Source organism: Penicillium subrubescens, assembly GCF_028828155.1.
Source record: "Penicillium subrubescens strain IBT 31985 chromosome Unknown utg000007l_segment0_segment0, whole genome shotgun sequence".
In the NCBI taxonomy this organism is placed as follows: Eukaryota; Fungi; Ascomycota; class Eurotiomycetes; order Eurotiales; family Aspergillaceae; genus Penicillium; species Penicillium subrubescens.
The window spans coordinates 915,241-929,207 of record NW_026643157.1 but is presented as its reverse complement, the minus strand read 5'-3'; the positions used below and the strand labels follow the sequence as shown (position 1 = coordinate 929,207).

General features: G+C 50.5%; 3 protein-coding genes across 3 annotated transcripts; 1 reads left to right on the top strand and 2 right to left on the bottom strand.

Annotated features, from left to right (window-relative positions):
- Positions 1-1,679: 1,679 nt before the first annotated feature.
- N7473_010098 (ferric reductase family protein) lies at positions 1,680-3,551 on the top strand (the record flags this gene model as incomplete). The annotated part of the gene is made up of 1 exon (XM_057156037.1): positions 1,680-3,551. One exon carries the CDS (start codon positions 1,680-1,682, stop codon positions 3,549-3,551), a length of 1,872 nt encoding a protein of 623 aa, XP_057004692.1.
- A 3,456-nt stretch (positions 3,552-7,007) lies between these two features.
- Positions 7,008-7,598, bottom strand: N7473_010097 (uncharacterized protein; the record flags this gene model as incomplete). The annotated part of the gene is made up of 1 exon (XM_057156036.1): positions 7,008-7,598. One exon carries the CDS (start codon positions 7,596-7,598, stop codon positions 7,008-7,010), a length of 591 nt encoding a protein of 196 aa, XP_057004691.1.
- Positions 7,599-8,417: 819 nt separating this feature from the next.
- N7473_010096 (pleiotropic drug resistance family ABC transporter) lies at positions 8,418-12,995 on the bottom strand (the record flags this gene model as incomplete). The annotated part of the gene is made up of 3 exons (XM_057156035.1): positions 8,418-9,934; positions 9,993-11,841; positions 11,901-12,995. The coding sequence occupies 3 exons, from the start codon at positions 12,993-12,995 to the stop codon at positions 8,418-8,420; spliced, it is 4,461 nt and encodes a 1,486-aa protein (XP_057004690.1).
- Positions 12,996-13,967: the final 972 nt, after the last annotated feature.

The following is a 13,967-nucleotide window of genomic DNA, read 5'->3' as shown; positions in this document are numbered from 1 at the left end:
TGCCCGCAGAACCAGGCATTATTTTCTGCCTGAGGTTAGAGCAAGAGATCAGCTGTTTTGATCTGTATAGTCTCAGTTTCAGCTCACTTCTTCATCTTTGAACTTTTAAACACTATGATCTTGTTTCCATTATGATCATGCCACGGTCTCACACACAAAGAAGCAACTAGAATCACCCCATTCAGTCGGACAAAGGGTCCTCTTATCAGTCCGCGCGCGCCACAGGGGGGAAAAGTCCAAGTCTTTCTTGTCCGTGGTTTCTGATTAACAGCAGCTTTGAAACCGACCCACGATGCTACTGTTTGAGGCACCCTTGGCTCGAGCTCCACGACAGGCCAGCGCCAAGCAGAACCAAGAGAACTGAGAGAAGTCTTTCCCTGATTCATCGATTCTCATCCGGACAGGGTGCTCACTCTGGAGCAATCGTCTGCAGCAAGACCAGCGCCACCTGCGAATGATGGAGCGAGGGTCAGGGCGTGACGCCGGTCGCAAGTTCTGCAAGGACCAGCAGCGTTGACATTGGACCGAAGCGCAGCCAATCACTACGGCGGGTTGTGTGGTGCCTGCATCTGTTAGAAACACTGGTGTTCCCCTGGTCATCACGAGGAGTCCTCCCGATAGGCTGAGGGCATCTAGATCCCCGCCTGCCATCCACCGTCAAGAGATGCTCAGTCGACACTCGAATGGCCTGTTAATCAATCACAGTTTAATAATAAATCATTCCCCTTTCCCCTGCCACGACAGGAGTTCCTGCTTCTTGAGGAACATTCGTTCGTCTCCGTTTTTTTCTTTTCTTTCGTTCGTTTCTGTGCCGATCGCTGGCTTTTATCGATCACCTTGCATTCTCCTCATAGAATAGACTGTTTCGGCTTTGCGTTGATCGTAGACCCTGTTTTTCACTTTCGCTTGGACATTGTTTTCTTTCTCATATTGTCTACTTTGCCTTTGTCTTGGCCTTCTTTTCTGTCAAATTGCCTCATCTACTAACGTGAGGTCACTTGCTGCCCTCTCAGAGAACGTGCCGACCAGTCGACCGGATCGACATCCCCTTGCCTGCATTCCTGAACTCCCGGACGATGCCGATGCTCCTCAACAAGCAACGCGAAATTTGAGCTTTGCCGATCTGCTTGTCGAATCCAGATTTTCCAGATCATCTGTTGTTTGCTCGTCCTTTTTCTCTCGTTGGTGACTGGCTCGCTGCCTACAGGCTTGCCTAACAGCGTCATTGTCATTCACTTCCAACCCACCTGTTGACATCAGCACAAAGATCCCAACCGCCTTCCTTTGAACGGTGAAAGCCTTTGTGCCCAACCAATCTGCCGACGATCATCTCTCAGATCTCCGTGCCATCCTATACCACGTTGGATCGCCGTGTGTCTGGCTGGCTCTGATTTCATTTCAACTTTCTTCAACGTCACCACCCTCGGTCATCGCATTCTCTGTCGACTCCCCGCAACCAACCTCGACTGCTGATCGCTTTCCCCAAGATTCAAATCTCGACTGAGACTCCTCAGGCAGAGCGTGTTCCAGACCTCAAGATCCTCGATCAGTGTCTTGCCTCTCCCTCCACGGCTCACCACCGTCGCAAACATCCAATATCAAGACCAGGTCCCCTGCCAGCCACACCTGCAACAAGGATAGCCATTCACCCCTAGAAAACCGTCCTGAGGGGCATTTCAATGGCGACGCCCGGCCCGCAACTTGCGGCACGAGGCTACGGATCTAATGCGACTTACGTCTACGAGTACTCGCGAGGACTGGGTGGAGTCGATGTCCCCCGCGATGTTATCATCACTCGCATCATCTACTCGTCGGTGATTATTCTCGCCTTTGCTGTGTTTTGCGGCCGCATCGCACAGATCAGCCATGCATATCTTCGCCAAATCACATCTTGCACGGCAAACGGTCGACAGCAGACCTTCTGGCGCCGGGAGACATCATCACTCTGGTCCTTCATGAAGAAGCATATCCTGTATTCTCCACTGGGCAAGAAGAGACACAATCGGGAGATTCAGCTCTCCTCTGCTGTTGGCATCGGCACGTTGCCCTCCCGGTTCCAGACCATTCTGATCTTTTTGTACTTTGCAAGTCAAGTGGTGTACTGTCTTTTCCTAGACTATGCCGTCAACAATAAAGCTGCGCTGGTCGCGGAGCTGCGCGGACGCTCGGGGACGCTGGCCATCTTGAATATGGTGCCGCTGTTTCTGCTGGCGGCGCGCAACAATCCTTTGATCTCGATTTTGCATATCAGTTTTGATACCTACAACCTTCTCCACCGGTGGCTGGGCCGCATCATCGTGCTTGAGTCTGTCGTCCATACTGCAGCCTGGGCAGTCAATGCGGTTGACGAGCAGGACATTGGAGACATGCTATCTCGCTTGCGAGACACGCCGTTCTTTACATGGGGATTGGTAGGGACAGTGGCCATGGTTTTCCTCGGCCTGCACTCTCCATCCCCCGTCCGCCATGCATTCTACGAGACATTCCTACACCTTCATCAACTCGCCGCGCTTCTCGCTTTCCTCGGTGTATGGTTCCACCTTCAACTAGACAGCCTCCCACAACGCAGCTGGGCCACCTGTATCGCCGTCATCTGGCTCACTGAACGTACCACCCGTCTCATCCGCCTCGCACATCTCAACCTCTCCACCAAGCACGGATCCACCAACATGACCGTCCAAGCTCTACCAGGCGAAGCATGCCGAGTAACCTTCCACCTACCCAAAAGCGTCCGCATCGAACCCGGCTGCCACGTCTACGCCTACATCCCCTGCGTATCATGGTGGATGTCGCACCCCTTCTCTATCGCCTGGGCCGAAGCCCGCAGTCCCAACCCCAACTCCGCACGCTACCACGACACCAAGTCCCCCAACTCAGTCCTCACCCCATCATCCCTGGAAAAACAATCCCACGACCTAGACACCTACTTCGAGCCCACCCACCGCCCCACAGAAGTCTCCCTCATTATCAGCGCACGCCAAGGCATGACCCGCCGCCTCTACAACCTCGCCCGCAGCAAACCACACCAAATCCTCCGCGCACCAGGCTTCATCGAAGGCCCCTACGGCTCCCGCCCCGCCAACGCCTCCAGCTACGGCACAGCCGTCCTCTTCTCCGCCGGTGCAGGAATAACCCACCACCTCATATACACCCGGGACCTCGTCGAGCGCGCCGCTACCTCCCGCGCCGCAACCCGCCGCGTCTACCTCATCTGGTCCGTCCGCTCGACGGACCACCTCGCCTGGGTAAGCCAATGGATGGACCAAATCCTGCGTCTGCCCGGCCGCCGCGACATCCTCATCGTGAAGGTATTCGTCTCGAAGCCCCGGCGTGCGGCGGATATCGTTTCCCCGTCCGCAACGGTCCAGATGCATTCTGGTCGGTGTCGGCCCGAGGTCGTCCTTGATGAACTTATGCCGAAGAGTGTGGGGGCTACGCTTGTTTCTGTTTGTGGGCCTGGTGCGTTTGCGGATGAAGTGCGCGCTGCGGCGAGGGGGAAGATTGGGAAGGGGGCTGTCGTGGATTTTGTGGAGGAGGCTTTTACTTGGTAGATGAATAGCGTCTTTTCTTCTGATTTTTTTTTCGCTTGGTTGGTGCTCCTTTTTCTTAGCCTGTCGTTGCGGTGTTTGTGGCTGTTTTTAATGTCTATACTGCTATCTCTCGTTGAATGGAGGGCTACATAGTTAAGAGCTGAGTCTTGGCTTTGGCCCTGGGGCCAATGCCAAGACCTATTTCTCCAATTCTCAATAACCCGTATACTGTATCCTCTAAATAGGCTCTATTCTTTTTGTAGTCTCTGTATTACTAGTGTCAGCAAGAATACTATTTGATGGGCAATACCACTCGAGATCCACCTACAGCCAGTATTCATCACGCGAGCTCAAACCCTTTAGTTTTTCCTTGTTCTATGTGTCCCAGTAGACATCCATCACCTTGAAATAGTTTTAAAAAAAAGTACGCTTTATTCTAATTAATCCCGAATCCTAGCCCTATCTTTCCATGAAAAGTTAACTCCCTTCCAGCCAAGAAACCCATATCCATCCCAACCGTATACCGCATCCATCCTACCTAAGACTCCACAAAAATCATAACCTACTAGCAGTGTCTCTCACTCGGTCTCCCTTATGGGGTAGCACCATGAACAGACCGGAAATGCCCCATCATATTATCCTTCCGACTGAAAAGTCTATCGCAATCCTCGTCGAGACATGGAACAGAGCGGGGCGTCACGTGCTGTGTTTCCACGTGGCGCATCAATGTTGCTTTGTTGGTGAAGGGGCCTGGTTTTCTGCATTGTGACCATTTGCAGGACCAGGAATGTGGACGGGGACTATATTTGAAGGGAAGGTTTATGTTAGTAAGGTGATCAATCGGAGTAAGTCTTCTTTACAGGGCGCATCAAGCAACCACTCATGACATACTTGGCCTTTTTCTTGGACCGATGAGTAGATGGCTTTGCGCTTGTGGTTTTGTTGACGCTACTATTCTTCGGCGAAGTTATGGAGACTTGAGGTCCAGACCCATGGGCCTGGTATTCGATGCCATCGACCATACAAGGAGGGCTGGTATTGTTGTGCCTAGGAGGAGATTGTCCTTTGAAAATATGGTTGTTAGTTGGATGACAGGCTGGGTTGATAGTATCGAAACGAAACCAACCATAGAGAGGACAGGAAAGCAAAGCAAGTTCGTCTGCAGTCAGAGATCGCATTGGTCGATTCGCAGAGTTATGCAGAGCATAGGCTGGATCGGCCATCGCTGGGAATTCGAGGAATTCAAAGGGTAGATTGCAATGATCGGAGAAGATTGTTCTTGGATGGTATGTCATCTTGACTCGAACGTAAGGTTATGACGTTATGTTGTATCAGGGGGGTGACTTCAATAAAGTAGAGATAGATAAAGAAGCTGCGAAGAGCTTGGTACTGAGTAGAATAGAACCAAGAGAACAGCATCATCTTCGAGGGGTGTAGGAGGGTATTTATTTCCCAGAGGAAAGCTGGGAAAAGCTATGCCATCGATACGGAGGATTGGGATAGCGACAAGCAAATGTGTGCTGCGGCTACGAATACATCAAACAATGGCGTTACAATACGCAAATGATCGCAGTATTGTGATCCCTGTAGGATCACAGTATTGTGGTCCTTGTTAGTATCCAATCATCAACAGTAGCCAATGTCTGGTTATGCATATGACTCCGTACGTGGGGTGCACGGGAAGAGATTCCCGCCGATCCTTCGGGCCTAGTTCTTACTCGACCTTAGCGGTCACTTCTCATACGATACGTGACGGACTTTGACCGCAAAAGCGACCGGCAGAAGAAAGTGGCCCCCTCCACAAAAAGAAAACAAAAAATGAAGCTATGTCTCACCTCTGGCCTGAAAGGATCTTGTAGATTGTAGGAAGGTCAAAGCAGCAGGAGTCAGGCCTAGATGCGAGTTTTAGGACCAAATTGCATCAATGATTCTAGCCTACCTCTGGCTTCTAGTTATAGAGACGCAGATGGGGTAGTATGATACTTTTGGGCCCTGCGCCTAGCCTGTTTTAGTGGACATAGACCGATCCTAAGCTTAAATCCCTAAAAACTCCACCCAAAGTGGTGTCGAGTACCGTCGAGGTCGACCTGGGGTATACCGGCATTTTACTAGAACTAGTTGGTATACCCACACTTGTTGGGTAAGAATTTGTGTCCAAGCACACGCGGGGGAATGAGCTTTTGTTTACACGGCTAAATATGTATTTCGCTTCACATCTGCTGTTCTCCAGTTCATAAGACACTACTTCGGCGATATAAGAGCGCCTCCTAGGAGACTGTTTTTCTCAGAGATCATCAGCGATTACCATGCCGGGGTACAGTGTATACAACTTAACTTAGCTAGAGACTGTGGGAGACCATAGCTAATCACAATAACAGATTTTCCTAAAAAAGTGGTCTTTTCTCCTGCCTGAGTAATGGTGTCTATTGACATGCCCTAGGCAACAAAATGGAGAGAATTTGTTTGAATCGCTGGCACCAATCAGCAGAGAGCATCCGATCAACCGCTGTTTGAGGTCAGTAACTATCATCTATTTAGCTTCTTACCTTGTCTAAATACAACTTTTATAGCCTTCTTCGCAAGACTTTCTAGCTAAAACTAGCTCTCGGGTGAATAGTTGTCTAATTAAGATTAATTATCTAACAATTAGTTACTGCCTTTCGTGGTGTTTTCCATAACCCGAGTCGGTGAAACACTTTCTGTGCTTATACTACTACGACCGCAACATCGAGATTGCTTTAACATTCTTATCTTTCTATAAACTCCAGCGCGCGGTGAACACCGTTTCCCAGTCTCCGACGACTCAGGTGTATTCTAGGAGGTGTCGGCTTGCTGTTGTTCTTGATCGACTTATGCCATAGAGTGTCAGTGCTGCGTTAGTTCCTGTTCGTAGGCGTGGTGCATTTGCGGATGAACTGCGGGCTGCAGCGAGGTAAGAAGGGTGTTATGGTTGACTTTGTAGGGGATGCTTTTACTGGGTAGATCGAGATATCCTCCTTTCTCTTGAATTTCTTGGTTGATACCCGTTTCTTAACCTGTTGTTGCGGTGTTATGGCTGCTTTTGATTTGTATATTAGTATCATCTCGTTGAACATAGGAAACCAGGAATCCATGGTTACAACGAAGGTTATCTAGGTGCCTAAGAAACACGGTTTGGTAAAACCAAGGTTCTCTGTCGCGACTGCACAGATCACACAAAAAATCCTTTCATGCGAATCTACCTCCAAGTGCCATATCGTGGTACTGAGATAGACGACCCAGACAGGAGGGCTACTCAGGCCACGACACTAGTGCCTGAAGAGTTGATTGCTTATCAAGGACTTACCCAAATGTCTTGCACTGAGCGAACGTCAATCACCAGATGAAACCAAGCGTAAGTCATATCAGCAGAAACAGGTGCTTTTTGATATCCTTGCACAAGCACAGAAAATTACCTCTTCAGTGCCTCCAAGCATTAATTACATACAACCACTCCCCTCAAACAAACCCCCTCCAAACCCCATCTCCAGCCGGCACCAACTCCACCGTCTCTCCACACTCAACCTGCGCAACAAAAAACTCTGTAAACAAAGACGCAATAGCAACTCGAAACACACCCGAATACCCCAACTCCTCGTCCCCCAACATAACATCAACAGCCTTAACAAACGGTACTGACCTTCCATCCCCATTCATCCACCCAACAACAGACCGCATACACTCCTCATCAACCATAAGACAAACATTCGTCCGAAGACCAGGTTCAAGTCTATCCTCGGACGAGCCCCCATTCGCATCATCCTCCAAACTCCGATACGCGATAGCGACTTGTTCCGGGGTGATATCCCGCAATGCCTCATTGGATACCTGTTTCAGGAACATTTTGTCTGTGATGCGTGATAAACCGGACTCTTGGGGTGCATTGGTGATAGCTTCAGTCAGGATTTGATCCTTTGCTTCGAGAAAGGCATTCCAGAGGGTTTCATCGTTGTAGTATGTGCGGAAGAGAAGAAAGCCAAAGTCGTTCCAGCCTTCTTCTTCGACTAGGTCGACGAGTTGTTTGAGTCTGGTTGTGTAGGGGTCGGCCATTTTTGTCATTGATAGGGCTGCTTCTGGCGGTGCGAGTGTCTATAAAATTTGGAAGTAATTGGGGCTGGATTGGGGAAGATGTTTTTCTAGGTGGGGTATGATCGTCGTGGAGTTTTACTTAGAGTGGTTAGTGTCTATTGCCTATTCCTATCCGGTCGAGCTCAGTGATGATGAATCTAGAAATCAGGAGAACGGTCCAACTAGATATGCTTCAAACACTCTTATTTGGAATGTCTTTCTTAATGTCTTTTGAATCGTCTTCTTGATTACACAGATACCATTTTCGTGGTCTATCGTTCATCTCGTGACTGCTAAGCCTGTCCAATTTTCAAGCTTATGGAAAGCATTGAGGCCCTGAAGGAACATTTGACCTACCATTCGAGACCTCTACATAGGAACACGGTTGGGACACGATGGCAGAGCAGAACAAGCATCCATTACAAGTTACAAACTTATTCAAATGAGTCAACAGAAAAGAAATCTTTAATAATCTATACATCTTTAAAACATGATGATAATCTAACGATCTTAAACATATCAGAAGACCTTCCACGCAAAACAACAAATGTGGACAGCATCAAAACTGTCACAGACAGGATATCGCTGAATGCCAATGAAAGGCAATGGGTAAAAATCAACAAGAAAAGAAAATGGGAGAATCATCTAAACACATGTAAAATAATGCAACAGAAAGAAAGAACATTTTAAGAAGAGAATCGACAGCCAGCACTTGAAGAAGCGTCTCAAGCGCTTAAGAAAGCGATGGAAATAGTGCTGAATTTCGAACTGATAATACTCGAGCTGCATGAGTACCAAGTCCTACTTGGTGCTCTTGCTGCGGTTGCCCTTGGGCACACGAGCGAGCCAGTAGATGCCAACAGCCAGGAAGATGTTGACAATGATGTAGACCCACATGATGCCAAAGTTGCGCCAGGCATCCTTGTAGTAGCTGACCACCTGGGCAAGGAAGACATCAGTGGACTTGACGGTGCAGTAGGAGCAATCGGTGGTGGCATTGTTGTCCAGGAGGTAGCCGCCGGCCAGGTTGATGTAGGGCTCCATGTACTGGAAGCAGGTCTCGCCATTTGGGGTTTCGAAGTGCAGGTACTCGATGCTCTCGCAGGTGGCTGTGGCGCCGGAGACACCAGTTGACAGCATTGCGGAGACGAGATACGTGAACGGCGAGACACGGTACATGAAGATCCAGAAGCCGGGCATCTGTGCGGGAGTAGCGAGGACACCGCAGAAAATCAGGCAAAGGGAGAACAGCAAGTTGGCCAGGTTACCACCGGTCTCGGCGAGATCGATACCGGCGATGATCATGTGGGCGAAAGTGGAGGTGAAGAGCAGGAAAGACCAGATAAGCAGGAACATCAGTGCACCACGCTCGTGAACGTTACCAGCCTCCTCGGCGTTGCGGTACAGACCGATCGGGTAGTACCAGCAGACGAAGATGAAGACGGCCATGAGAGTGTTCCAGGGGAGTTCGACCAGGATGTTCGCACTCATGAATGCTTGCCAGGAGTAGGTCTTTGAGGGACGTTCACGGACTTCGTAGAGAGAGCGCTGGGTAACGAAGTGGGGCATGATTTGTTGAACCAGATTACCGAAGATGGTCATCAGCATGAAAATACTGAACATCTGGTTTTGAAGACCCTGCTGGGAGTTCTGTGCCTGGAAGAAGGAGAAACCGATGTAGAGAGACGTGAGAATGCAAAGAGCAGCCTTGGAGTAGATGTAGACCGGGGTGCGCCAGTATTGACTGAAGATACGGACGAGACACTCATAGAGCTGGACAGTGAAGGGCGCGGCGAATTCTTTGAAATTTTCGGTGTTGTTGCTGGACTCCTCGACGGGCTTCTGGGAGAGAGTCGCCTTGAGTTCAGCCAGGTGCTCGTGGACGCCCTTGCGCTCAGGACTGTCGCGCCAGACGGCAGGCCAATCGACATCACTGTGAGAACCGGGAGCGGCACCAATGACCTCCAGCATCCATTCGGCAGGGTTAGCATCGACAGGGAGCTTAGGGGCACCGTTGCGTTCAAAGTAGCTAGACAGGGTGGAAGACTTCTCGCCAATCTCGCCAAAGTAAACTGTTCTTCCACCCTTGGCGAGGAACAGCAGACGATCGAAACGCTGGAAGAGCATTGCGGAGGGTTGGTGAATAGTGCAGAGAATAGCTTGTCCGTGCTTGGTCAGGGTGTCAATAAGATCGAGGATGGACCAGGAAGTTTGCGAGTCAAGACCGGAAGTGGGCTCATCGAGGAACAGAAGCAGCTGGGGCTTGGCAGCAAGCTCGACACCGATAGTCAAACGCTTACGCTGCTCGACGTTCAGACCTGTCATGACGTTAGAATGGGCTTCTCGTGAGTAATTTTTGATGGATTAGTGGCTTACCTTCACCGGGAACACCAACAATGGCATCAGCATAGGCTTCCATACCCAAGAGCTTGATGACCTCTTCGACGTAGTCCAGCTTCTCTTGGCGAGAAACATGGGCAGGCTGGCGGAGCATAGCACTGAAGCGCAGTGCTTCACGGACGGTAGTGGTGTAGAGATGGAGATCCTGCTGCTGGACATAACCAGTCTTACGCTGGAAGGACTGGTCACGGGGGCGGCCATCAACAAGCATCTCACCAGAGACAACACCCATAGTGACACGGGTAGCAAGGACATCCAGAAGAGTAGTCTTGCCGGCACCAGAAACACCCATCAGGGCAGTGCAGGTACCAGGCTTGACCCAACCATCAACGTGATCCAAAATACGGCGCTCCTCACTCTTGATCTTGATATCGTAGCACACGTCTTGCCAGTGGAAGACAGCGGTCTGGCGCTGGATACCAGCGGACACTTCCTGGCTGCTGGTCTCATCGGTCTTCTGGCCGGGGGCAATGGTGTTGCTCAGTTCGATGTCATCATCGGAGGTACGCTTAGGGGCGTGGCCACGACGGAAGAGCAGGACCTCACCCTTGGACTTGGACTCGGAGATGTACTCGGTGGCAGTTAGGTAGGTAGCCATGAAGAAGATCATGAAACCGATCATGATACCCAAGTTGCGCCACTTGTGGCTGTTATAGTACTGGAAGCTGTCGGCAAGGTAATCGTTACCGAAGACCCGGTTAGAACCAGCGCGAGCACCCTTAGCAGAACAGATCTTGCTAGTCGGTGGAACATTGTTATATCCAGGACCAGCAGGAATCATAGCCGAGTCCAGACAGTCGAACCAACGGTTATGGAATTCGTTAACCATCAGCGATTCAAAGCCGTATCCAATAGGATCAATGTAGTTCATCCAGCGAGACCAGCCAAGCATGTTGCGGGGAGGAATGGTGAAACCAGTGTAGATGACCAGACCCAGGATCAGAATAGCGGCTGGCACTAGAGCCTGAGACAGGGTTCGAGAGGTAGCGGCAATAGTCCGGAAGATCATAGACATGGTCAACATTGTGAAGACTGAGAACACCAGGAACGTGAAGAATGCGCCAGGGGTGCGGCGCAGATTCGTCATAAAGTAGAGAGTCACGTTGAAGGTAACTGCATTAAGCAACTTGTACGGCATATCACACAACATAGAAGCAATAGCCTCAGCGAATGGATGATACATAGCGTAGCGAGCTTGCTTTTCGACGATAGGGCGTTGCGCATAGAGAGTCAAGATTTCCAGGGCACTGGAGAAAGCGTTGAGGAGAACAGCGAAGAACAGAAGGGCACCACGAGAGTAGAAACTATCGGTAGTATCCTTGAGATTGAAGAAGACGGAGCCGATGATAAGAGCCATGATGAAGTTACCAATCAACTGGGACAGGGTCAAACTAGCATCTCCCTTGAGGCGCTGGAAACCACGGTTCATGCACAAGCTGACCTGCTGCCAAACAGAGATGGTGTATGGAGAGCGAACACGCAGGTTCTTGGCCTGCATGGCACGGCGCGAGTCGACGAACTTCTGGAGGGATTCACCGCCGAGGGGATAGGATTTGTCGAACTCCTCAATCTCACGGAGCAACTCCTTGTAATCCTTGCTGTTCTTCCAGGCGGCAGCGAACTCATCGGGGGTGCGGGGCACAAGGTTCTCGAAGCCCTTCTTGACAATACGCTCAGCAGGGCTAGTCAGGGAGGTCAGGAAATCGGCGGTTGTCTGACGTTCGGGGCATTCGAAGCCCATGTTGGTGAAGAACTCCTTGGCCTCGGTAGTGCGGCCAAAGTAGATCTGACGACCCTCATACAGGACGGTAACCTTGTCAAAGACCTAGATAATCATTGTCAGCACAACGGAACATCCAATGGTTTGAATGCAGTATAACTCACGTCATAGGCACTCTGAGAGGCCTGGTAGATGGCAACTGCACAAGTAGTACCGGAGTACTTGGCCATGAGGTTCAGAGTCTTGCAGAACTCCAAAGCGTTGGCACTGTCCAGACCACGGGTACTGTTATCCCAGCACTGGAGAGGACTGGCGCAGAGAGTAGCCTCGGCGATGGAAACACGCTTGCGCTCACCACCAGAAACACCACGGACGAAATCATTACCGACGCGAGTGTTGATAGTGTGAGAGAGACCAAGCATAGCCATGACCACATCACGCATGTGCTCAGCATATTGGTCGCGAGAAACACCAGGCAGACGGTTGCGGGGAGCGCGGGCCAGCGCAGCGAACTTGAGGGTGTCACCAACGGTCAACTGGGGGAAGTGAACATCGGTCTCAGCAGTGTAGATAGCCTCGCCGCGGAACTGGTTCTTCATCTGCTTGTCAGAGATACCCTGGTAGTTCATGTATGTCTTGTCGTCCTTGTGGATACCATTCATCTCGCCGGCCAGAGACTTCAGGAAGGTCGAGCAACCGGAACCAGGACGTCCCAGGACGACCAGCATCTCGCCGCTCTTGACCAGGCCATCAAAGTCACGCAGAATCTGAATCTTCTGCTTGCCTGTGTCTGTAACCATGCGAGCCAATGCAGCCACCTGCAGGACAGAGTTGAACACGTCCTTTTGGTAATCTGTGGGGCTACCGTAACCGTGCACACTAAGGTTGCGGAACGAGACACCCGCCTGGCGGGTTGGATAGCGTTCAGGATCGCGGTTGGTAATAGCGAGCAAGTTCTTCATCCAATTGCGGGCCTTGAAGTTGTCGCTGTGCGGGTTGAGGGTCGAGTCCTCCTTGGTTTCGAGGAAAGTGTTCTCGCCATCGGCCCATCGAGTCGATTCGCGGGTAAGTTGGCGGGCCAGACGAGTGACCTCGGCCTCGATCACGTCCTCGTTGCCAACCTCGTTCTTCTCGAGGGCCGTGTCTTCGCTGCTGACACTGTTGGCGGGATCATGGTGGTGTAGTTCGCGAGCCACCGAGACAGACTCACTGGTTGCCTCGGTGGTCACGCTATGGTTGAAAGTCCCCAGAAGCGACATTGCGGCTTCTCTCACGCGGAGGAATCAATTAGAAGGTTTTTGATATGGGCCCGAAGTGTGGGGTGAATCGGAGAACCCAAAGCAGTCGAGGTGATTAGGAAAGGACCATCAATGGATGGATTTGGATAGCGTGTCGACGCGACTGGAGTAGATAGGGGGGTGGAGAGAGTGATTAGTAGTAGGGATGAATTAGGGATGATGATATTAGGATTGTATGAAAGGAAAGGAAAAAGAGCGTCAAGAACATTAAGGTTAAGAAGGAGAGTAGGAATGATAAATAAAGAAAAAAGCAAAAAGGAAAAACCTGCACGTAAGAGTCGCAGTTTCTTCTAATTCGGGCCCGGGTAGGAACCAGGATTTGCCTCCGAAAGGAAGTGGGCGATCCGTCCGGCGATAAGCAGCCCGGCGGAGACAGGGGGCTCCTGAATCTTTGGCTTGGCCTTTGGGGGGTAAATCCACTAAATTGACAGGTACGGAGCCCGGGAAATGGAGCACGAGTCAGACTGTGTCATCCTCGGATGCCTAAGCTAAGACTAAAAGAGCAAATGTTGATGAGATGAACCATCGGGTCATCACTTTATACAGCCTTGTACCGTACAAATTGCATCTTGGCTGACCTACAGAGTAGTATGCAGGAACTAAGAATAATCATTGGACTCATACCCACACACAACAGGACAAAGTGACAACATAATGATTCTTAGACGAATTATATAATTCTTTCTAGAGGTACGTACTACTTCGCACTCATGTACATGCATCTCAAGTGCCAAGAATTATGCAATTTTTTTTTTTTTTTGTATATTTTCCGAGATCGTTAAAAACACGTGCTGGACCGTTCTAGAAGTAAAAGTGGGCCGGGAGCAGAAGATCCGAGCTCCCTGGCTTTTGGCTGGCGTAAGGTTCATCTCGGGCAGTTCTGCTGCTGACTGCCGCTCGGCTCGGATACCGGGCTGGAGCATATCCGGGGCT